At 51.8% G+C, this 23,186-nt stretch overlaps 1 protein-coding gene across 1 annotated transcript; it reads right to left on the reverse strand.

Annotated features, from left to right (window-relative positions):
• Positions 1 to 3,035: 3,035 nt before the first annotated feature.
• On the reverse strand, positions 3,036 to 22,520 carry CHST15 (carbohydrate sulfotransferase 15). The gene is made up of 7 exons (XM_049764469.1): positions 21,633 to 22,520; positions 18,754 to 19,093; positions 15,045 to 15,188; positions 11,900 to 12,056; positions 7,250 to 7,406; positions 3,850 to 3,997; positions 3,036 to 3,254 (listed from the first exon to the last, which is right to left on the reverse strand). Exons 1-7 carry the CDS (start codon positions 22,077 to 22,079, stop codon positions 3,064 to 3,066), a joined length of 1,584 nt encoding a protein of 527 aa, XP_049620426.1. The 5' UTR covers positions 22,080 to 22,520; the 3' UTR covers positions 3,036 to 3,063.
• Positions 22,521 to 23,186: the final 666 nt, after the last annotated feature.

Consider the following 23,186-nt stretch of genomic DNA (forward strand, 5'->3'; position numbering starts at 1 on the left):
CTGAAGTCCCTCACCCCAATGGCTCAGGGTCCTACCACAAAGACCTCCTGGAGTTCCAGCAGCAAAGACCACGAGTCCCTTTTTTGCAGACACAGAATTGTTGGAATCTTAGAAATGTCTCGAGGAAAAACGAGACAGGAAATGCTAGTGAGCTTGAGGGGATTTTCCTCTCAGATGGTCCAACTGGCCATGAATTCCCACAGCTGTAGATGCTTCCTGAACATTGAAGGACTCCAGATCAGGAGAGAGCAGAGATAGGGCTGTCCAAGTCCTGTGGGGAAATGGACTTCTGGCCTGGAGATGCCATAGCCCTGACCCCAACAGCCAGGAGTTCAAAGTAAGGGTATGCAGGTCAGCCTAGAGGGTACTTGTTCCTGAAAGTGGGAGACTGAGCTGGGAGCACCCCTACATTTATGGCCTTGAAGGTGGGAGTTTAGTGTCCGGGAAACCCAGAGAATGTTCCAGAAAGGGGGTGAGCAAAATCTCATGTGGGATCATCTACTGCCAGGGTCCCTTGGGGTGCCCTTACCTCTGCCTCCCAAAGCAGTGTTATACCCTCACACCCCATCTCCTCGTCAGAGAGGCCAGTTATCCCAACCTCATTCTCAAGTGCTTTGTATGAAATTATGGTGGTAAATCCTATGGAAATTTGCCTTTTGTTTCTCAGCAAACAAAACCACCAAGTAGCTCAAGATTCTGGCCTCTGGGCTTCCAAGGCTGGCATGGCACATGGCACCACTTCCAGAAAACCCTGTAAGTAAATACAAGGCAGTGTCTTCAGGTGGTGCATGAGTAGAGCCTTCAGGGGGTGCAGGAGTGGGGGACCCTGCCATCGAAGGTTCTCAAAGACCCTGGTCCAGGCCCTGAGACTCCCTGAACCTGAAGCAGTTTCAGAAACCGGCAGGGAAGACATGGACTGGTTTGAAGGTACAATTTGCACCACTCCAGGTGATGCTTTGATGATGCTTTGATCAATATCTGTCCTTTTCAGATTAATATTCGTCACTGCATCAGACCCAGCTCCTACAGGTGGCAGGCAGAGCCCAGGCCCCACACAAAGCGGGGGTGTCCACCCAGACTTGGTGGCCAGTTTACAAGAGAACTGTGAGGTCCGGAGCAATGGCACAAGCGGTGTTTGCTCACCTAGGATGGACTTTGGTTCGATCCCCCGACATCCCCTATGGACCCCCAAGCCAGGGGCAATTCTGAGTGCATAGCCAGGAGTAACCTTTGAGCACCACCGGGTGTGGCCCAAAAAACAAAAACAAAGAGAGAGAGAGAGAGAGAGAGAGAGAGAGAGAGAGAGAGAGAGAGAACTGTGAGTGTGCCAAGGAGCACCGCACCCCTCCCTTAGGCTGTGAAAGGCAGGGTGTAGAGGAAGCAAAGCAGGGGTACAAGAACACAGAAGGAGCCAGCAGGGTGCAGAGGAAGTACACACATGTACACACTCAAACTACATGTATTTGCATTATACACAGGCACACACCATGTGTATACTCACACCACACATTTTGTTTTGGGGTCGTGCTCAGGGGGTCTGTATGGGATGTTGGGGATCAAACCCAGATTAGCCACATATAAGGCAAATGCCCTCCCCGCTGCTTTTGCTCTAGGCCTCTCTCTCTCTCTCTCTCTCTCTCTCTCTCTCTCTCTCTCTCTCACACACACACACACACACACACACACACACACACCCCACTCATACACACTGTGCACAGTACCACACACATGCTTGCATGAATTAACATAACACACATACATATATACACTGTGCCCAAAAACACACACACTCAGACACACACTCACACAGAGCTGGTCACCCTAGAAAGCACCCCTTGTTTGGGCCAGGTTTCCCAACTGGCTGCTGCCTCCAATATGGCTGCCAAAAAAAGGGGGGGGGGGTCCAGAAAGCAGGTGTTCCTCCCTCCCTACTCCCAGTGTTGTAGAACGTCTCCTTTCCAAGAGTCCAGCTATGCCCACAGCTCCAAGGACATAAAGGTCAAAAAAGGTCCAACAGGCAGGTGGACAAGAAGGTCAGCAGGACAGTAGCACCAGCAGTCACTGCAAATCTCCAGCTGACAGTTGACAGGTGGGGGGTGACTCAGGCCTGAGGAGCACGGCCTAGTCTAAGCCACACTAGGTCCTCGGGTCTTCTGGGTCTCTTCCACCTTCCCACTCAATGACAAGACCCAGAGCCCACGAAGGACCCCCAGCCAGCGGGTTCTGTCAGAACAGGATTTGAACATCCTCCCTCTGGACCCTGCCCTGCCTGGCTCTGAAATAAGCCAGAGGTGCAGGGAAGCCGGAGACACAGCTGTGAGGGAAACAGGGAAGGTAAGTCCCTTCCAGATGGCCAGATCCCCAACTCCAGAAACACTCAATTCCCTGCCGTGTGTGGGACCAGGACCCCGGTCACTTGGGCTGGCTCAGGCAGCCATTGTTTTTCTCCAGCCCAGTGACTGCTTTTATTTTCCAATTATAAACTGAATAAACTCTAGGAGAACACAGAAAGAGCAGATGAAATGCAGAGAGTGGAACTGCATGTGTATTGTCATTGAACCCGGGCCAGCGGGGAGGCGGGTGGAGAAGATGGATGAGTGAGTGGATGGACAGACAGAGGGACGTACCACCCACAAGGACTGGCTGCTTCTCTCCGGGCTGCAGGTCCGGGACCATAGAAGAGACGTGGAGACATAGCATGGGGGTGAAGGAATGAATGGAAAACGCCTGTTCTCCACCGACATGAGAAAGAAGTTCAAGTTCAGGATGGTTCCCCAGCTCCTCGGACCCTGTGCCGGCAGATCCCGGCTGAGCTGATGGTGCCCCCACTGGCACTGGCTCCCTCAACCCCAACTCCTAGACATCAGTGGGGGGCTGACAGGAACCCAACAGGAGCCGCAGGCGGTGAGCAGCAGAGAGGAAACTCTGAAATGTTGGGCCACAACAGGCCAGGACACTAGGCCAGACTCTTGTCACCTTCACACAGGGCCTGGGGCCCCTCCAAGTCTCCTCTAGACTGGAGAAATAATTGACAACGCCTCAGGGGCTGGCACAGGGCCCATCTCAGGTCTTCCTCCATTCGAAGGCTTCATCGGCCAGCACCCGAGCCAGCCTGGCATTGAAGGGGCCGTAAAAGTCCCGCAGGATCCTCTGTGTCACTGGCCACATGGGGCCCAGATTCCGGTCCTCAGGGCGCCGTACATTCGACGCAGGGCTCTTGGTCATCAAGGCCTCCTGCTTCTCACTCAAGGGCCCTGCGAGGGAAATGCCAGGTCCATGAGCTCAGTCTAAGGGGAGTTCTGGACCCCGCTAGTCCAGCCCAGAAGGGGACCCAGACCCCGTGAATCCAGCCCAAAGGGAGCCCCAGGCACCTTGAATGAAACCTGAAGGAAAACCAGGACCCCATGAGTCCAGCCCTTCCTGACTCATTTCCAGCTGCCCCAAGAACCCCCAAACCCCTGGTCCCCAGCAAGGAAGCCACAACTAACCAGTGGTGCAGCTACCAGGCCCCCTACTTCCTCCCCCCACCACCCCAGAACCTCTCCCAGTGGCTCTCGGGAAGATCTGGTCTGTGTACTGGGCTCACCAAAAACTGGAGGTTCAGAAGTTCCAGGGATCTGGGAGGAGAAAGCAGGCATCCCCTCACCAGCTCTGGGGTTCCAGGGCTCTGCCGTGCTCCAGGGTCCCTGTCACTGGCCCATTCTCCCACCCTCCTGGGCTCAGCTCAAGGTCGGCCAAACCCCCGCAGCACTGTATCTCAGAACCTCGACATTCCCCCCAGCTCCTTCCTCCTAACCTCTCTCTCTAAGGGAACCGAGGTGGGCTCTGGGGGAGTCCCGCACCCCATACCAAGGCCAAGGAAGCGGAAGACCCTGTGCAAGGTGCTCTTGACATCCGATGCGTGGTCCTCGAGCCGCAGGACCAGGAGCTGCTCCTTCCGGAAGACTGAAAGCCAGTCGAGCAGGTACACGGCATAGAGGCCCACCTGCAGCCTCACCTGGGGGAGGACAGGGGAGGGCTCGGACTCTGACACCAGCTCCCCAGGCTTAGGGCCCCCCATCTCCATGAGACAAGCCCTGAGATTCCCCCATATGTTACAGATCCTGGGACCCCCATTTTCTCTGGCAGACCCTGAGACCCATAGGCCCTAAGACACTCACTCTTCTCTCTCTCTCTCTCTCTCTCTCTCTCTCTCTCTCTCTCTCTCTCTCTCTCTCTCTCTCTCTCTCTCTCTTCCCCCATATGTTACAGATCCTGGGACCCCCATTTTCTCTGGCAGACCCTGAGACCCATAGGCCCTAAGACACTCTCTCTCTCTCTCTCTCTTTCTTTCTCTCTCTCTCTCTCTCTCTCTCTCTCTCTCTCTCACACACACACACACACACACACACACACAAACACACCCCGGTGCTAAAGGCCCTGCTCCCTCCCTAGCCAAGCCCTGGCCCGGCCCTACCTCCCCCTACCCAGAGCTGTCACAACTGCACTTTCACTGCTGGACACTTCCAGGTCCAGCCAGCACCCTCCTCACATCTGCACATTCTTCATCACACCCCTAGGATGTAAGGTGCCCAAGGGCCCTGGAATCCCCCTCTTGTCTTGGGCAGACCCCATGCATGCTCTGACTCAGAGCCTGACACTGACCCTGTCCTGGGCGGGGAGCACTTGGCCCGCTACAAGGATCCCACAGGGAGCAGAGGCAAGTTGGGGCTTTCCAGGCATTTAAGCCATGTAGGAGGACATGGACAAACACAATAACTGTCCACCAAACTCAGAGCCATCACTGCTGCCTCCCACGCAGCTGGGCACAAGGACCCCAACATGTGCCCTCGCTGAGAGAAAAGGGCCCCCAAATCCATCAGGGGGTACAAGGGTTTCCATCCCAGTGCTCAGTACCAGATCCTCCCTCCAAAGCAGCCCAACCCTCATCCCTGCAGTGAGGACACCCTGACCAGGACCATCTCCTTCAGGAACCTCCTTCTGCCCCTGGAGAACTTTCTAGAAGGCGTGTCTATGGGGGCTTGGATGGGTGCTGCCACCACTGTTGCCTATCCCTGATTAAGCCAGACCTGCTCAGGGGTCTGCATTACAGAGAGCAGAGAGCATCAAGGGGGTACCCTCAAGGCCTCCACAAACCACAAGGACCCCCTACAGCAGGGACTTCCTTCACGGGGACGTAGGAAAGGCTGCCCTGTCCAATGAACCCACCTATGTGAGGACCCAGACCCCTCACTCCCATTCCCCATTACCAGCCCAGGAACATTCAGGAATGTTCTAGAAGGTTCCGGTCCCCCACAAAGTTCCTAGTGTTTGCAGCATCACCCACCCACTGTGCACCTCTGAAACAACCCTCAGACAGACTCCTTTCCCTCCCGTGTTCCAGTCTGGGCAGGAGCATCAAACTGAAGTGAAAGGAAAAGTGCATGGAAGGGCATGTGTGAATAAACGAGTAAACATTGTGAGATGCCAAGAGAAGATTGCAAAAGTTCATGCTCATCATTCTGATGGGGAAGCAGGAGACATGGGGCTTCCCAGGGCCAGCAGGCAACATCAACCTAAGTCAGGAGTTAAACCATGTCCCAACAACATCCCATGTAGGTAAAGAGCTGAAATGAGGCCAGGCAAGGTAACCCTGAAACAATAACCCTGCCAAGTCTCACTGTTCCCCATTCAGGATCCACCTAAGCTGGACTCCAAACTGTGCATCCATTCTTAGTCATCCATCCTTAGTCAACCCATTTATCCACACACCACTCACCTACCTACTCACACACATAGCTACCCATACATCCTCTTGTGCACATAGCATTCATCCCTCCCACCATTTGTCTGCCCATCTAGTCATCTGAGGTCCCTCAATCCACAAATTCACATATACACCCATCCATTCATCTACTAATCTACCTAATATCACATACCATCCATCCATCCAACTACCCATCTATTCATCCATATCCATTCACTTACCCACTCATCCAACCATGCACATATCCATCTAGTCACCTATTCTTCCATTTAACCATTCACAATACATCCACCCAACCACATATACACTCATCCTATCATCATTTCTCCCTCCTTCCATACATTCTTCCACCCAACCAGTCATCTATAATCTATATATTCATCCATAACTAATCCAACCAATTCATTAACCTACCATCTTCCTAATCATCAACATATCCACCCAACTGCTTACCCACCCACCCACCCAACTGCCCATCCATCCATCCTTCCATCCATCCATCCATCCATCCATCCATCCATCCAACCAACCAGTCAGATTCATGGCACATAGCAGGCATCCCGTCTGCCCACGGAAGCATCTCTGTAATTGACAGTCACTAGAAACTCCATCTGGCTCTCTACACAATTTTATGACTCTTACTGCTGCTTTTCCACTATTTTAAGAAACATTCCTAGAGGCTGGAGAGGCAGGTCAGCAGGCTGAGCACATGATGTAGCATGTGTTAATATGTGCTTTGAACCACTTCCGAGTCCATTAGCAGACTCAGAGCTTCTCTCTGCCTCTGCCTCTTCCTGCCCTGCCTCACACTCTGCAGAACCATTCAGAAGCCAGTTGTCTCAGAGCACCTGCTGGAGGCCCATCTCTTCCAGGTCGCCTAACAAGAGGGATGAATCCCTCTGAATCCCACCAAAGCTGGGAGATAACAAGACCCCTGTTGTGGCATGCCCAGCAGAATGAGGGAAGAGCCGGGCAGAGGGCCAAGCTGGGTGGCCTGTAGTATCAAATGAGGGTGGTTGGGAAACCAGCTCTTAGCTGGAAGGTGCCAGGTTCACCCTTAACTTCGCAGGTACAAAGGGAAGATAATCACACACACACTCCCAATCTTTTCCCCATTGAAAAGCAGCATGGTAAGTGGCTGGTGAGCCCTGATTTCACAACAGCACAGAAGCCATCCCTGGAGAAAAGGTGCTTCAATCTGTGTGAAGGTCGGCATTCACTGACTGAAAATTCCAACTGTTGGGTGTGTTTTGGGGCTTCCCCACATGATACTCTTCCTAAATACATTGATCGTTGTAACTGGGAGAAGTGATTAGCAGGGGAGACAGCTAGGGCCCATAGTTTAATAACTCCTGCAAAAGTGAACTTTGAGGTTCGCCTTATAGACAATGTCCCAAGGCCCAGGGAGTAGCATTTGCACACGCCAAGCTTTCTCCAGGTTGCTAGAATGTAATCCACAGGGATGTTGGCACAGACCCCTAGCCAAGGGGATGAGCTACCCACCGGCATGGCATTGCTGAGGCTGTTGTTGTAGGCGCAGGCTCGCAACGAGAGCTCCAGCAGGCAGGCTTCAAATAGCTGCAGTGCCTCCGTCACTTTCTCGTGGAAGTCATCCGCAGACTTATTCGAATTCGCAAAGTACAGATAGTCCGAGTACAACCTGCATGTGAAACAGCCAAATACAGTACAGTGAGGAAACAAGGATGATATCTCTCTCTCGCTCTCGCTCTCTCAATTGCAGGTGACAGGGTTGTGGCAGTGGGTGGGATCACCACTTTCTCTCCAGACAGCCCCTGGTCACCACCAGATGTGGATACTCAAGTCACCACCCTGAGCATTGCCAGACTCGACTATCAAACAAACAGGTACACACCATGGTAAGGAGCATGGCTGGGGCAGAACTAAGCCCCCCGCCCTCACTTCTGAGCTTCACAGAGGCCAACATAAAGTTGCATCAGGGTCCCGGTTGACATAAGAGCCTCGGGAATAGTCTCAGAGCTGCCCCAAGTTGAAGCCCCATCGGGCTGTATTAATAGAAGCCAGGCAATAAGAATGAGAGCTGATGCTATTCTCAGAATGCACTCAGAGGTGTGGTGTGAACAAGTGGCTGTCCATCTGCTCCACCCCAGGAAGTAAGGGCCCAAATGACACTTGTCTTAAGTGGCAGGACCCTGGCAGGGGGCAAGCATCGGAGACTCAGCAGGAAGGACCCCAAACTAAAGTCGGTCCCAAGCCCGAAGACCTAATTTATCCTCCTGAAGCAGTGATGGGTAGAAGGATTGGGAAGAAAGATGGGTCTGGTATAGTAGAGGTGTCCAGTGGGTGAGGGTCAGCAGACCCATCTTTCCCCGGCTCCCATTTCGGGGGTCCCAGCCCCCCTGAACCAGCCCATCTTTCTGCTCAGAAACCAGCAGGCAGAGAAACGAAACAGGCAGAGGCGCTCGCTCCATTTGGCCAGGCCCGTTTCCAAGAGCGATTCCAAATATAAATCCAAACACAGACCAGCCTTCTGTGCTCCGCTTGTTCTGGGAGGTGCAGGGACCAGGGCAGCTGGTCCCCACTGCTCATGGGGAGTGAGATGGGGGTGGGCGTGCATGTGGAGAGAGTTCTCGAAAGGGAAAGCGTCTTTCCCCATGGGAATAGAGAGGACAGGCTGTAGCAAGCCATAGCTGAAATCACCCAAAAATACTGATGGGCCTGAATCTGCATGGTAGGCAGGCAGGACCCCCAAAACAGGACCCTCATTGGGGTCTAGTCTGAGAACTCCCCAGATGAGGCCCTTGTGGCTGTCTCGGACAGACCATTTGTCCCCTCCCTAGGGGTGCACATGTTCCTAGTTACCTAACAGGATGATTGCTGCACCCCCTTCCAGAGAACCCCCAATGGTCGTGCAAACAAGGGAGCCTCAGGGCCGGGGCCCCAACAACCTTGGTCTGATCCTCCAAACTCACATGTTTCAGGGAAACAGGAGCTGGGCCCTGAGTGAGCCCTGAGTGAGCAGGGGCTGTCTAACACTGATGTGTTTGTTGGGGGCCAGGACCAGGTGCCTTAGCCAGGTCAGATCCAGGTAGGCAGAAATCTAGGAGGTATACATAGGATCACAGTGTCCCAGGACCCAGGAACAACCAGGGGGACACTTGCTAGTTGCTCAGAAGCATCCTGACATCATCCACAGGTTTGCAGATAAATCACTGCCTATGTAATCTTAGCAGGAAGGACTTTGGGGGGACAGAGGTGTGGTAACTCCCCAGCAGTGCTCAGGGACCCAGGGTCACTTCTGGTGATTCCCACCCACTGGGCAGAAAGATCTAGTGCTAGGGGTACGGGGGTTCATTCCGCAGTGCTTGCTTTCTGGGCCCTTTCCCCAGTCTTGGAATATGGGGGTCTTCAATGTCATGGTACTTCCATCTCTGGGGACACCAGAGTGTCACAGCCCTGCTGGCCAATGGTGAAGTGGACACTGGCCACACAACGTTTTCAGTAAAGGCATGAACTTGGGCAGCTGCCACTCTTTGACCCAGAATGTCCCGTTCACCTCCAGGGGCTGTGGGTCTGCATGTCCGCTCCCAGCCGGGGTCAGGCCAGACTCCACTTGGGCCCCCAGAACAGGAAAGCACTGGCTTGGGGCAAGTCCAAGACATATACTGATATCATAGTGGATGACACTGATGATGTCACAGGGGTGGCACTGATGATGTCATGGGGTGATGCTGACCACCATGTGGTACCATGTTGCCTGTCAAGCCCCGCCCAACAGCATCCACTCAAAGCCAAATATCCACTTCTGGTTCCAGAGCATCCCACCCTCCCTCTCTCCAGAGTCTCCCCCCACCAGGTCAGGGGGTATCCCAGAGGCAACCCCAAACCTAAGCCTTGCTGGCTGACCCGTCCACAGCCAAGTGCCACATCTGGGTGGAGTTCAAGGCAGGCAGGGTGGTTGGAAGTGGCAGAGAAGTAATGTGGGGACCGCAGGACGTTTCCTGGGCTCCTGCCTCTCACCGCCCAGCTTCCTAGTCAAAAAGACTGCGTCTCACTGGTGGGCACCTCTTTACCCTCCCTGATTGGCCCTGGCCATGGGCCCCATAGAACCGCCTTGAACAAACATTCCAGAGAACACACAGGCCCGCAGGGTCTTTGCAGCTGCCCCAGATGAGCAGAGTTAACTGGGGACACCCCCCCACCACTGTGGTTTCTGGCTGGGCAGACCCTGGATAACATCATGTCCCCTTCCCAGAAGGTCCAGACTGTCCTGTGGCTCGGCCGAGCTGCCAGCTTGGGAGGTCTAGGCCACACCTGCTCCTGAGAAAGGGACCACAGGCTGCCCTGGGACTCTCTCAACCCAGCGACAGGGGATGCATGGCTCATCAGGACACCAGAATGGCTAGGTACTGCATTCTTCCTCCCCAGCGTGCAGGGGTGTCAGGGTGCAGATGTGTCAGCATCTCCAAGCCAGGGTGCCTTCATCACCCCCACTTATAGTGGAAGAAGGGCTCACAGGAGGGATCAGAACCATATGGAATGATTCCATAGGAAATCAAACCCAGGTCCTTCCCAAGTCAGCCTCATGCAAGGCAAATGCCCTGAGCCTATGCTATCTTTCTGGCCCCATGAAGAATCTACATCCAGCAGCACTCAGGGGTTACTCCTAGCTCTGCTCTCAGGAATCACTCCTGGCAGGCTCGGGGGACCTAATGGGATGCCGGGGATTGAACCTGGGTCGGCTGCACGAAAGGCAAATGCCCTCCCTGCTGTGCTATCATTCTATCCCCAAGAATCTTTTCTGTTGAAAACTCAACAGACCTTGTTTGCAGCCAAAATTAGTCTGTACCCCAGGGGTCCCTGAGCACCTTGGGGTGGCCTGGTCAGTCCTGGCACCTGGAGATCCAAACAGCACCTCCTCCCAGAGGCTGTTGGACCAAGTATCTCCAGGAGAGGCCCCAAATTGCCGGAGCACAGCTGAGACCACTCACCCTAACGATCAAGTGAAGGAACCTCCTGTCTCTAGGCAGTGCTCATGTTTATACACCGGTCCCAAACAGCAGATGTTCGTTGGGACTGACATGGTCCAGTCTTGAACCAGAGTGCAGGCAATGGTCATCTCAGTGGGCACCCTGCACCCTAAGATGCCCAGACAGGCCCATGGTACCTGTTGCAATAAGATAGATGGACACCTCCTTTTCACACACAGGTCAGCATCTGGGGCAGGCATTCTGGGATCACCCAGCACCCACCAACCCAGAGACCAGTGCAGAGCCAGAATAGAATCTGATCTCCCCATGTCTCACTTTCTGAGGATGTGGACTTCACTGCGGACAGTGAGCTGACCCAGGTCCAATCCTCAGTGCCCTACATAGACCCCCAAGTAACCCCTGATTTCAGAGCCAGGAGTCAGGCATGAGCATAACTCATAGCAGGGCCCAAAACCCCTGCTCCTAAAAGAAAAAAAATTTGGTCTGCACTTGGATGGACCCTGTTCTCAGATATGTTTTTACCTGGGACTCCTTCCATCTTCTTGGCAAACTCCTATGCAGCCTTCAAAACCCTGTCCTGAACAGCTGGGACCCTGCTCTTCGACAGGCAGGATAGGGGGAAGGCACCCTTCAGTGGGGAGCAAAGGAAATGGAAGCTTCCAATACTGCAGAGCACCCCACCACTCCTGAGCCTGAGAGTGCTTCTAACACCCCATCCACTCCCAGGGTCCTGAATGTGGCTGAACACACAATCCGGGCTGAGAAAACATTTGTTTAATGTTCTGAAGATCAGCCCCAAGAAAAACATTTACATAAGAACTAGCAGTTGGGGCCGGGCGGTGGCGCTGGAGGTAAGGTGCCTGCCTTGCCTGCGCTAGCCTAGGACGGACCGCGGTTCGATCCCCCGGCATCCCATATGGTCCCCCCAAGAAGCCAGGAGCAACTTCTGAGCGCATAGCCAGGAGTAACCCCTGAGCGTCACAGGGTGTGGCCCAAAAACCAAAAAAAAAAAAAGAACTAGCAGTTACATTGCCAGTGTGACTTGTGTATTTAAAAAAGCTTCTTTGTTTCATAAAATAAAGAGGTGAACTTAATTGGGGATGAGAAGGAAAACCCACCTGCCCAGAAAGGTGATGAGAAAACCACCTTTGGAAGACCTGGGAGGCAAGTCTGTACCACTCACCGCTCCACGGGGTCCCTGAGCAGGACGATGAGCTTGGCGTTGGGCTGGAAGGCGTGGATGAAGTCCTGCGTGAGGAACGGGGGCTCGCCGTCGGTGCTATTGTCGTAGAAGAAGGTCCATGCATTATTGTCCCACATTGTGGAGGCACTGGCCTCCCCTGGACACAGAACACAGGGTGGGGTGAGGAACAGAGACCAGCCTGTGCACACAAAAATGGCGCAGGACAGGACAGGGCCCATCGGAATCCACCACACCCTGGCCTCTAAGGAACCTGGAACTCCAGAAGATCCCTGAACACTCAGGAAGCCCCACTCCCAGCCCCCATCTCCAATATGCACAGAGACCCCAACCTCTCACCCTCTCATTTTCATCAGCACTAAACGTGGCTTGTGGCAAGTGGGACAGTTTGAGAGTCCATTGAGGGGGCATGAGACAAGGACTTGACGTAAAAGAGCATCCAACGCTCACCACCAATGGGGTGTCGTCAGCTTTGGGGTTCCCAGGACATCACAGCGGCAAGTCCCAGACATACTCAGGGCTGAGGCTGGAAGGCCCCATTACAGCCTACATGGCCACAGCCTAGGCCCAGCACATAGTCACCACTGTCCCAGCTGTGAGCAGAAGCATGGAAGGAAGAAGGTGCCAGCCCACCAGGTCTTGGGCCACAGGAAGGATGAAAATCCAGCCTCCATACTCGGACAGAGATGTTCCTACCTAGCTCAGATAATAGAACCAATCCTCCCTTTTTAAATGAAAAACAACAACAACCTACAGTCTTCAGAGAGTGAAAGTCCTGAGCCCCACGAAATAATGAAATACAGTACATATGATTATGGCTCACAAAACAGCGAAATATGGTACAATAAGGAAGCAAGGATGCTTTCCAACACCCCCCGCCCAAGAGACACTGCCACAGAATTCAGAAGAGTGAATCAATCAGAAGTGCTTTGAAAATTCTCCTCACTGAATAGAGAGATTAGTGTCAGTGGTGCGTCCAGGCAGAACTGAGATCTGTCAGGTCTCAAAACAAAACAAAACGAAAAAAAAAAAACAATTGCTCTGCTGTCATAGACATGGCCATCTACTTGGCTGTCCATTTGTCCTCCCATCTTCCTGACTTTCTTACTTCCTTCCTCCTTCCATTCATTCACCCATTATCCTGCCTTCTTTCCTTCTATCCATCCATTCACCCATCAATCTTTCTAAATTTCCTTCCTTTCATCCTCCCCTCCTTCCTTCCTTCCCTCTATCCAACTTATCTAGAAAGCTTCTGTTATTTTTTTGTTTTTGTTTTTGGGTCACACCTGGCAGTGCTCAGGGGTTACTCCTGGCTCTACGTTCAGAAATGGCTCCTGGCAGGCACGGGGAACCATATAGGATGCCGGGATTCGAACCACCATCCTTCTGCATGCAAAGCAAATGCCCTACCTCCATACCCTCTCTTCGATCCCAAAAACTTTCATTTGATGCCTACATGAAAAGAGAGAGAGAGAGAGAGAGAGAGAGAGAGAGAGAGAGAGAGAGAGAACCTCCTCCACTCTTAGGCCCCATAGGAAGACCCAGGCTTCAATCAACTAGCAGTACCCTAGTTGAACAGGGGGTCTTAAGGACTAAAAAAAAGAAGCACGAGCCCTTTGACATGTCCTGGCCATCAAGTCCCTTGTCACTCAAGCCATGAGCCCAGACCTCTTCCCTGCCTTGTGGACAATGAAAGCCACCTGCCTTTCCGGGGACCTGACCACAGTAAGTAGCATGGAGCTCATCTGCCTTTCAGGGCCACAGCAGCTGAAACAGAGCTGGCCCACTTGCCCATTGTACAGATGTGGAGAGTGTGGGCAGGAACAGGAATCCTGATGTGTCCAGGGCACTGCTGGCTGGCAGAGAGGGCAGAGCTGCATGCTAACTTCCCTTCCCCTTCCGTCCCTGGCCCCCTCCCCACACCACTGCTTGTTAGGAGGCTGCAAGAAGATTTCAACACCCTTGTTTTATTTCTGTTCTTCCTTTCTAAATCGAGATGCACAGTTAGGAAACCCAAGGCAGGGTTCCCAGTTCTTCATTGCCTCCGGCTCCATTTCCTGGCCCTGAGATGCATATTTTTAGCTCTTTCATAAGAGCATGAGACTTCCCAGAGGCTCAGAGAGTGGGAGTCACAGACAAGTATTAATTAGACTTGTGGTTTGGAATGTTTGGACCCAAAACTATAAGGAAATGGCTGATAGCCAAGTCGCACTGATTTGGCCCCCATGGCTTGGTTTCCCGGAGTTAAATAATGACGGATGTAAGGCCCATAAAGCCTGGCTCCTCGGATTTTTACTTCACAGGAAGTATATTTCTGATGCTGGATCACAATTCTTCTGAGTCACCCACAGATTTTTGAAACTCGGGATAAACTAAGAGGAACAAAAGTATAAATGGTTCTCAGGTAACCAATGTCATGCAAAATACGTGATGAGGTTGCTTTCCTTCAGAAGGTATAAGTGGATAAACACTCCTAAACTTAGTCCAATATACACGAATTTGTTTAGTACAAAACATTGTTGTGGATATTTAGTGACTTTCTATCAATGTTATGGAGGAAGGAGGATTGAACTACACGCAGGCTCTGTGCTCAAGAGAGATCTGTCGCAGTGCTGGACAGGGCCATAGGCAGTGGTAGAAATTTTAAGGGGGACCTGAGCAAGCGCCCTAACCCCTGTACTGTCTCTCCACTCCCTTGTCAACCTCACTTTCAAAGTCTAAAGACATCAGATTAATGGGATAGCCCTGTCTTTCCAGGGTGCTCTAGGGTGGTGTCTCTCTCCAAAGAAGCACCTTGACAGAAATCTTCAAAGCCGCAGATTTTCATCTTTGATTCCTGCTTACGCAGGCAGAAATATCAGGAAAAGAAGTCTGTACTTAATTAAATCAGAAAGGACCCACTTGAAAATCAAGCCCCCCGGGCCATTCTTCCAGTGCCCCTTGGACACATAAGTGTGCAGATCATTTCTGTTCTATAGAACCTGCTTTCTGGACCCAAAGGTTTGTTTGACTCACCAGTCCCAGGCAGACCCTTCCCAGCAACCGGGCAGGGACCCCAGGGAACAGTACCCTGTGGGTGGGACCCTAGGAGCGGGACCTAATGGGCAGAGTCTCGGAGGGGCCTCACCAATAATCAGCTTATTCATCTTGCTCTGTTCCTCTGAGCTGGCCTGCAGTCCTTGATGAATCTGGTGTGCAGCCAGGTCAAAAAGGTCCAGGTAATCTTCCACAGGGTAGCGGTCCCTCAGCCCATCTCTCAGGCGAACGATTCCTAGGATGAGAAGTGGAGGGATTTGGGAACAAAATAGTTTCTGGGGGCTCTAGGAATTGACTAGTGAGGGCTGGGGTCAGGGAAGATCCAAAGTCCATCTAGCAGCAGATGCCCAGGTATGGCCCCTCTTCCTAGCAGCTTTCCTCAGTCCCAGCTGCTTGGAATCTAACTGTGTGCAATAGAATACTACACAGCTGTTAGGAAAAATGGAGGTGATAAAATTTACTTATATATTGATGGGTATGGAGATGATGCTGAGTGAAGTGAGTTAGAGGGAGAGAGATAGAATAAGCTTAGTCATTTGTGGGATATGAAAAAATATAGAGTGCTAATAATACCCAGAGACAATAGAGACAAGGGCCAAAAGGACCCGTCCATGGTAGGAAGCTTGTCACAAAGAACGGGGAGTGCAGTTAGGGCAGAGAAAGGACAATGAGAGTTGGGAATGATCACTGGACAAAAACTGGCATAATACCTCTCTAGCAACAATGCTGCAAAACTCAAAACACTGTCTAAAAGGGAAAAAAAATAAGAAGAGAGAGAGAGAGAGAGAGAGAGAGAGAGAGAGAGAGAGAGAGAGAGAGAGAGAGAGAGAAGAAAATATCTGCCCTGAAGGCAGGCAGGGGGAAGGGGTGAGAGGGAAATTGGGGACACTGGTGGCAGAAGATGTGCCCTGGTGAAAGGTGTCGAACATTGTATGACTGAAACTCCACATGAATAAATTTGCGATTGTGGGGGGGAACCCAATTGTATTAAACAACCTTGTAATCTCATTATTTAAATAAAGTCATTAAAAAAAAATAATGTGAGAATGTGGCCTCAGATGAGACAAAGAGAGATCAGCAGGGGGCAGGGAAGGGCAAGTCCCATGGACAGGAGGGAAGGCACTTCCGGTGGGGTAGGACCTCTGAGCTCTGCCAGCACTGACTGTGACTGTCTCAGGCCTGGCCAGACACTGAAAGTCACTCTTGAGGAACTGTACAAATGTGCTGACTACCCAGGCACTAGGCAGGGGCCATCTGTTTCCCCTAACACAGGGTCTTATTTCACTGACAAAATCCAAAAGCAAAACATGCCCCCCACATGCTGCTTAGAGCCGTAAGGGAAGATAATGAGGCAGAACAGCAAGAGGTCAAGGGGTCCCTGCCAGGTGCCCCACCCACCCTTGTTTGTTCCCCCAGAAGGAATCTACCTTCATGAGGGAAAATGGGGACAGGAAGGATCCTGACAAGGACAGACTTGAACCTTGGCTCCCACAGCTGTCAAACCCAAAACACACCAAAGTTTGCTCCAAGACAGAGTTAAGAGTGGTTAGAAGTTAGGAGTGACCAGGAAGTCTCTGCAGACTCCCATGTTCTCTCTTGTGTGCCTGTTCTGTCTCTATCTCTATCTCTATCTCTCTCATTTTCTATCTCTCACCTTTCACTTTTTGTCTCTTTCTATATCTTTGTATCTCTCTCTTCTCTCTCTCTCTCTCTCTCTCTTTCTCTCTCTCTCCCTCTCTCTCTCTCCTCCCCCCTTACTCAGAATGTCTAAATAAAACCTATTTTTACTCCAAAAGAGGAAGAAAATACCCTCTGACTTGCCCCCAAGCAAGCAAAAGTTCCTTTACCCTGAAAACACCCTGAAGCCCAGGCCACGGTCATTCCAGAGCACAGAGACCAAACATCTAACTGCAGGGAAAAGGTTACCAAGAGGAAAGAGCACCCAAGGCTATAGGAGGAGGGGAGAAGCCAAAACCTTGCATCAGGAGGACTAGGCAATGCCCATGATCAAACCTGGGGAAGTGGGGCTGTGGTCAGGGGGCCCCCAGACATAAGACAGCAGATGGGTGTAGACTTGAATCTCAGGGGTATGAGCCATGCGAGCACTGAGACTGAGAGCCCGCCCAGACTCCCACTTCGCCTCCAATGCCTCTTCCAGCACGGGGCTTGAGCAGGGGGACCCCAGACCCATGTCTTCCTGGCCCCTGGCCCTTATTACACCCAGTTGATGTGTAGTTGAGCTGCCCCTACATGGAGCAGGACACCACATGGAGGGCGGGTCAGCAGACGCTCCTTCTAACATGGGTCTCGGGTCTCTGGACTTCTTCAAAGCCAGGTACTAAAACGAATCAAGAGCAGGGTGTCCTCATGCCCCAAAAGGAATAAAACTGAGGTTCCCTGAGCACAAAGACAAGAGTCAGCCCTAAGCACAGAGAGGGCCTCACGTCTGTCTCCTGCACAACCCCCTCCTGCCTGCCCAAGAAGATAATCTCTGAGCTACGTGCCAGCCAACTCACACATGCAACTCCTTGCCAGGGCATGCCTAAGCTTTTAGGGGGACTCAGCCCACCAGATGTATCCTCAGATTTTCTTGGTGGATAGAACTAATTTAACCCCCATGGGGTTCCTCGAAAGGCCTTCTGTGGACGCCTTTTTCCCCTGAGTGGATGGTTGAGGAATTTCCAAAGAGACGCCTGGCATTACATTTTCAGCCAGTATTTGACTATCTCTCCTTTGTATATATCAGGCAAAATTATAGCCTCTATCAAATAATTTGGCTCAGAAATTCCAGCACCAAAGTTTGAGAACCCCTTTTTCTGGTTATAGTCAGCCCTAAAAGCAAAGACAATTTTTCTCTCCTTTTCAAATATGTCCTTTGCAGCTGCAGTTTCTGGTAATCAAGGGCATAACCAGAATACACATTTTGACTTTTGACCCTCCTTTAGAAATAGGGAAGCTCATTCCTGGGGATTTGGTACCTCCCTTCATTTAACCTCTAAAACAATAGAGTCCAGCCTAGAAAGACCAAGTTTCTAGATATTTCCTACTAATCCTGATTTTTGCATTTAAAGTAAGCTCGCAAGGAGTTACCTTGAGTTGTGTGACCTTCTCTCTTGTAACTTAGAATTTTTAGCCACACCCATAGCTTAGGTATTGTTATTGTTATACTAGGCTTTGTGATTACAATTATTCTTCACCTGTGGCTAATTTTAACCCTATAAATTCCCCTGCTCAAAAAATTAAACTTGTCACACTCCTGCCAGAAACGTGTTGACCCCACATACTGTGTGTGGTATTATTTCATATTTCATATTCGTCCGCTCGTGTTACCCGTTTTCCTCCCATGAAAGGACTATAACTCACGAGAATTGCTGAGACACAAGACGTCTACAGGGGCCGGCGTGGTGGCGCTCGAGGTAAGGTGCCTGCCTTGCCTGTGCTAGCCTAGAACGAACCTGGGTTCGATCCCCCGGCGTCCCATATGGTCCCCCAAGCCAGGCGTGATTTCTGAGCTCATAGCCAGGAGTAACCCCTGAGCGTCACTGGGTGTGGCCCAAAAACCAAAAAAAAAAAAAAAAAAAAAAAAAAAAAGACGTCTACAACAACTCCTGCTTCCTGAGCTCCTGGAGGTTCGGGATCTGCCTGTGGGTGAAGGCTACCCAGGCCACGATGCTGTCAAGGACAGCTTTGATGCATGAATAATCCCACAGCACCTCACTTACAAGGGTTCCTCCCCACTCCACGCACACCCCACATTTGGTCCAGGAAAGAGGCAGAACTACCACACCAGATCCACTCACCAAACCTCTTCCTGGTCCACCAGTGCGGCTCCTTAATAGCTGAGAACTTGACCTCTGGATGCAGCCGGAGACGATCGTAAAGGTCAGTGGTGCCACACTTGGGCTGCCCTATGATGTAAAAGTGGGGCAGGCAGCGTAGGCGGAAGTGGCGCCCATGGGCATGGGACAGGTGTCCCCAGAAGGCCTTGCGCAGGGTGTCGAAGGTGGCACGGAAGCGCTTGGAGTAGAGTGCGTAGGAATTGGTCAGGTAGGGGTCGGTGGTGTTCCTGCCAGAGAACTCCTCATACCAGCAGGGGCTCTTGCTGTTCGCCAGGAATTTACTGGGGATCACGGAAAACATCTGCAGAGAGAGAGGAAAACGGGGCAGGACACCCCATGGAGGGCAGGTCAGCAGATGCTCCTTCTAACACGGGTCTCTGATCTCTGGGCTTCTTCAAAGCCAGGTACTAAAACGAATCAAGAGCAGGGTGTCCTCATGCCCCAAAAGGAATAAAACTGAGGTTCCCTGAGCACAAAGACAGGAGTCAGCCCTAAGCACAGACAGATGTGGCTCAGCATAAAAGAATGAAATAAAATAAAATATAAGATGACCTGAGGCTGGAGTAATAGCACAGTGGTAGGGCATTTGCCTGCATGTGGCTGACCCCAGGATGAACCTGGGTTCAATCCCTGGCATCCCTTCTGGTCCCCCGGGGCCAGATCAGTGGTGCAGCAGTAGGGCATTTGCCTTGCATGTGGCTGACCTAGGAAGGACCACAGTTCAATCCCATGGCATCCCATATGGTCTCCCAAACCAGGAGCAATTCTGAGCCCATAGCCAGGAGTAACTCTGAGCATCAACAGGTATGGCCAAAAAAACAAAAACAAAAGGCTATATGGTCCCCTGAGCCAGGAGCAACCCCTAAGTGTCAACAGGTATGCCCCCCCCCCCACACACACAAAGATGACCTGGGGCCTGAGCAATAGCACAGCAGAAAGGCTTTGGCCTTTCTGGGTTTGAACCCCGGCATCCCATATGGTTCCCTGAGCCTTCCAGGAATAATTCCTGAGTGCACAGCCAGGAATGACCCCTAAGCACCTTCAGGGGTGGCCCCAAAAACAAAAATAACAACAAAAGGCATCCATGAAAGGGCTTCGAAGGTTTGGGTAATCTCAATATAACATATATAACATGTTTAACAGTATGGCCCTGTTTTTGTTTTAATTTAGCTGAAATGTTTCTTTTCTAGCCTTTCCACCATTATATAAAATAACTTTGTTAGTTTCTAATACCACAGAGAAAATGCTTCAGAGGATGCAGTTGATGAAGAAAATAATAAAGTGTTGAATGCTTAAAAGCATACAACAGGCCAAATAAAGGCAAAAGTTTTTTGGGGTTTTTTTTGGGAGGTTTTTTGGGTCACACCCATTTGACGCTCAGGGGTTACTCCTGGCTATGTGCTCAGAAATCGCTCCTGGCTTGGGGGGACCATATGGGATGCTGGGGGATCGAACCTCGGTCCATCCTACGCTAGTGCTTGCAAGGTAGACACCTTACCTCTAGCGCCACCTCTCCGGCCCCAAAGGCAAAAGCTTTACATAAACTCATTACACCATGATTGATAATACAGTACACTTGCCTTGCACAGGTCAAGCCAGGGTGAGCCCCCAGCACTGCATCTAGTCCCTCAAGCCTCCTCAGGAATAAGCCCTGAGCACAGAACCAGGCATGAGCCCTGAGCACAGAGCCACGAGTTATCATTGAGCACTACTGGTTGTAACTCAAAAAAAAACAAAATCATAATGAGACAGGGCTCATTGGGCTGGTTGTCTAAATGGCCATCTGAGAAGCACAATAATCAGGAGATCAAAAAAAGAAATTAAAACATCTCTGGACAAAGGTGATGAAGGCCATCTTCTGAAGAGGGCCTTGGCAGACTGGTGCCCACAGCACACAAGCATGGAATGTTTCCTGAGGCTCAGTGTTCCCAGGGCCAGTACTCTAGGGCCTGTCAGAGCTTCCTGGCGACATTTGAAAACTTCGTTCATTTCCTTCCTGTGTTCTCAAGGATAGTGAGAAGAGAGGAAGCGACCTTTTAATTTCATTTTTATAGAGGCCACACCCAGTGGTGCTCAGAAGTTACTCCTGGTTCTGCACTCAGGAATTATTCCTGGCAAGTTCAGGAAAAATCCCTGTAAAAATGCCAGGGATAAAACCTAGGCCTGCTGCAAGCAAAGCAAGTGGCCTTCCTGCTATGCTATCGCTCCAGCACAATGGTACCTTATTATTTTTTTTGTTTGCTCTTGGGTCATATTTGGCAGTGCTCAGGAATTATTTCTGGCTCCACATTCAGGAATTACTCCAGGAGAACTCAAGGGACTTCAGGGATCAATCCTGGGTCAGCTGCATCCACGCACATGCTCTCACCACTGTACTTAAGCCCCAATTCAATGGTACCTTTTTTTCCTTTTCTTTCTTTTTTTCTTGCTTTTGGGCCATGCTTGGCAATGCTCAGGTGTTACTCCTGTCAGGGCTCAAGGGACCACATGGGATGCCAAGGATCAAACCTGGGTCAGCTGCCTACAAGGCAAACATTCTCCCTGCTGTGCTATTCCTCCAGCCCCACTTCCATGGTACCTTAAAATAAAATAAAATTTAAAAATCTTCTGGTCAGAGTGGTGGCACAAGTGGTAAGGTGTCTGCCTTGCCCGCACTAGCCTAGGACGGACTGTGGTTTGATCCCCAGCGTCCCATATGGTCCCATCAAGCCAGGAGCTATTTCTGAACGCATAGCCAGAAGTAACCCCTGAGCGTAACCAGGTGTGGTCCAAAAACCAAAAAAAAAAAAAAAAAAAAAAAAAAATTTAAAAATCCCTAACCTCTGTGCCAGCCAACTCACATGCAGCTCCTGCTTTCTGAGCTCCTGGAGGTTCGGGATCTGCCTGCGGGTGAAGGCAACCCGGGCAGCGATGCTGTTAAGGACGGCTTTGAGACTTGAATAATCCTTCACATAGGAGATATTACTGGCCTTGGGCTCTCCAGGGCCATCATTGTCCACCACACCTGGACTGCCAGCCAGTCCTCCGGCATGGAAAGGGGGTGCAATGAGCAGCTCCTGGCGGGGCCCCGACAAGACGTAGGAGGCCGTGACCAGCGTCATGATGACGAGCCCACACACCAGGCTGCACCTCTTGGCCCTGCGGAAACGTGGGATGGCGGCCCAGCTGTCGCTGCCCTCGGCCCGCACTTCCAGCACCGCCAGCAAGTTCATCTGTTTTGCATCTGCCGGGCACACAAGCTGCTCCTCTTGTAGGTGCTCAATGCCGCTGTCCGGGCAGTGCCTCATGGTCACGCCCTGGGCCCATAGGCCCACCAAGCCATGGAGGACCCTGGGGTGCACGGAGTCCCAAAAAGCTGAGCACCCCTGGCCGGGATGGAAGATGAGAGGATGAGGGTGGGAGATGTAGGCACCCCTGACCCAGAAGCAGGCAGCCGTGTGCTAGAGCAGGGAGCAAGAGCCCAGGTTCAGCCTGGGCAGCGTCATGCTGAAGAGCCCCTCATGGTCATGAGGGGTGCATCCATGTCCGAAGCAGCTAGTCCACACTTCAGGTTTTCCCCATGACATTGAGGGGCACAGTGGATGGGGCCTGCCCTGGGGCCAGCAACAATCATGTCTCAGTGAGGGCCGGGTGGGTGCGTCATCCCTGGGAACCCCCAGCAAGACTCTTATTGCCTTCTCTGCAGTGAGGCCTCTTGCTTGAGCAAAGTTCTTCCAATGCCTGGTCCCTAGAAAAGAAAAGAGTGGAACTGTGCCAGGGGTCTGGGAAGATGCGTCACCTGCACCGTCAGTGGAGCTCATGGAGGAGTAAAGGGGTTCAGCCCTGGGGGCACAAGCCTTTGGGTTTCCGTCTCTGACACCTAATGTGGTCCATTCGCCATTCCAACTCCCCATGTTGGCTTTTGTTTTCGTCACACACAGAGCACAGCCTTGTGGGTTGTAGCGGCTTTTCCTGCTCCCACTGTGTGACCTTAGCAAGCTAGTTGTCCTCTCTGGGTCCCAATTTTTACCTTGGAATGAGCAGGAGAAGCATCTCTCCCTCTGGGTTTATACCAGGGACCAAGTTAACGAGTACCTCGATGGGGTGCGCGAGAAGCTGACAGGCTCTCAAACTGCACCCACCACACTCTTCTTCTTCCTCTCCCGAGCAAGCCCTTCCTATCTGGTTCCAAACACGGCGGAAGTGGAACCACCAGCTTTTTTCTACTTGGTGTGTGCAGTCCCGATGGGAGTCTCACCCCCAACTCTGAACACACCCTTCTACCTCACAGACCCCCAGAAGGGTCTTAACAGGAATGATACTGTCTCAGGAAGAAAGGCCTTTCCTACACCCCCAGGACAGCGCAGCCCCCCAGTGCCTGCCAGGGACCCTACTCGTGACACAAAGTGGAGGGA

This window comes from Suncus etruscus, chromosome 17, assembly GCF_024139225.1.
Source record: "Suncus etruscus isolate mSunEtr1 chromosome 17, mSunEtr1.pri.cur, whole genome shotgun sequence".
NCBI lineage: Eukaryota > Metazoa > Chordata > Mammalia > Eulipotyphla > Soricidae > Suncus > Suncus etruscus.

What these genes read in the sequence shown, in the direction of transcription:
- CHST15 (XM_049764469.1), bottom strand. Translation starts at nt 22,079, where the DNA reads ATGAGGCACTGCCCGGACAGCGGCATTGAGCACCTACAAGAGGAGCAG. An exon ending in GATGAATAAGCTGATTATTG is followed by an intron (nt 12,057 to 15,044) that starts GTGAGGCCCCTC and finishes TTCTGTGTCCAG; the next exon opens with GGGAGGCCAGTGCCTCCACA. An exon ending in CTTCCGCTTCCTTGGCCTTG is followed by an intron (nt 3,255 to 3,849) that starts GTATGGGGTGCG and finishes TTTCCCTCGCAG; the next exon opens with GGCCCTTGAGTGAGAAGCAG.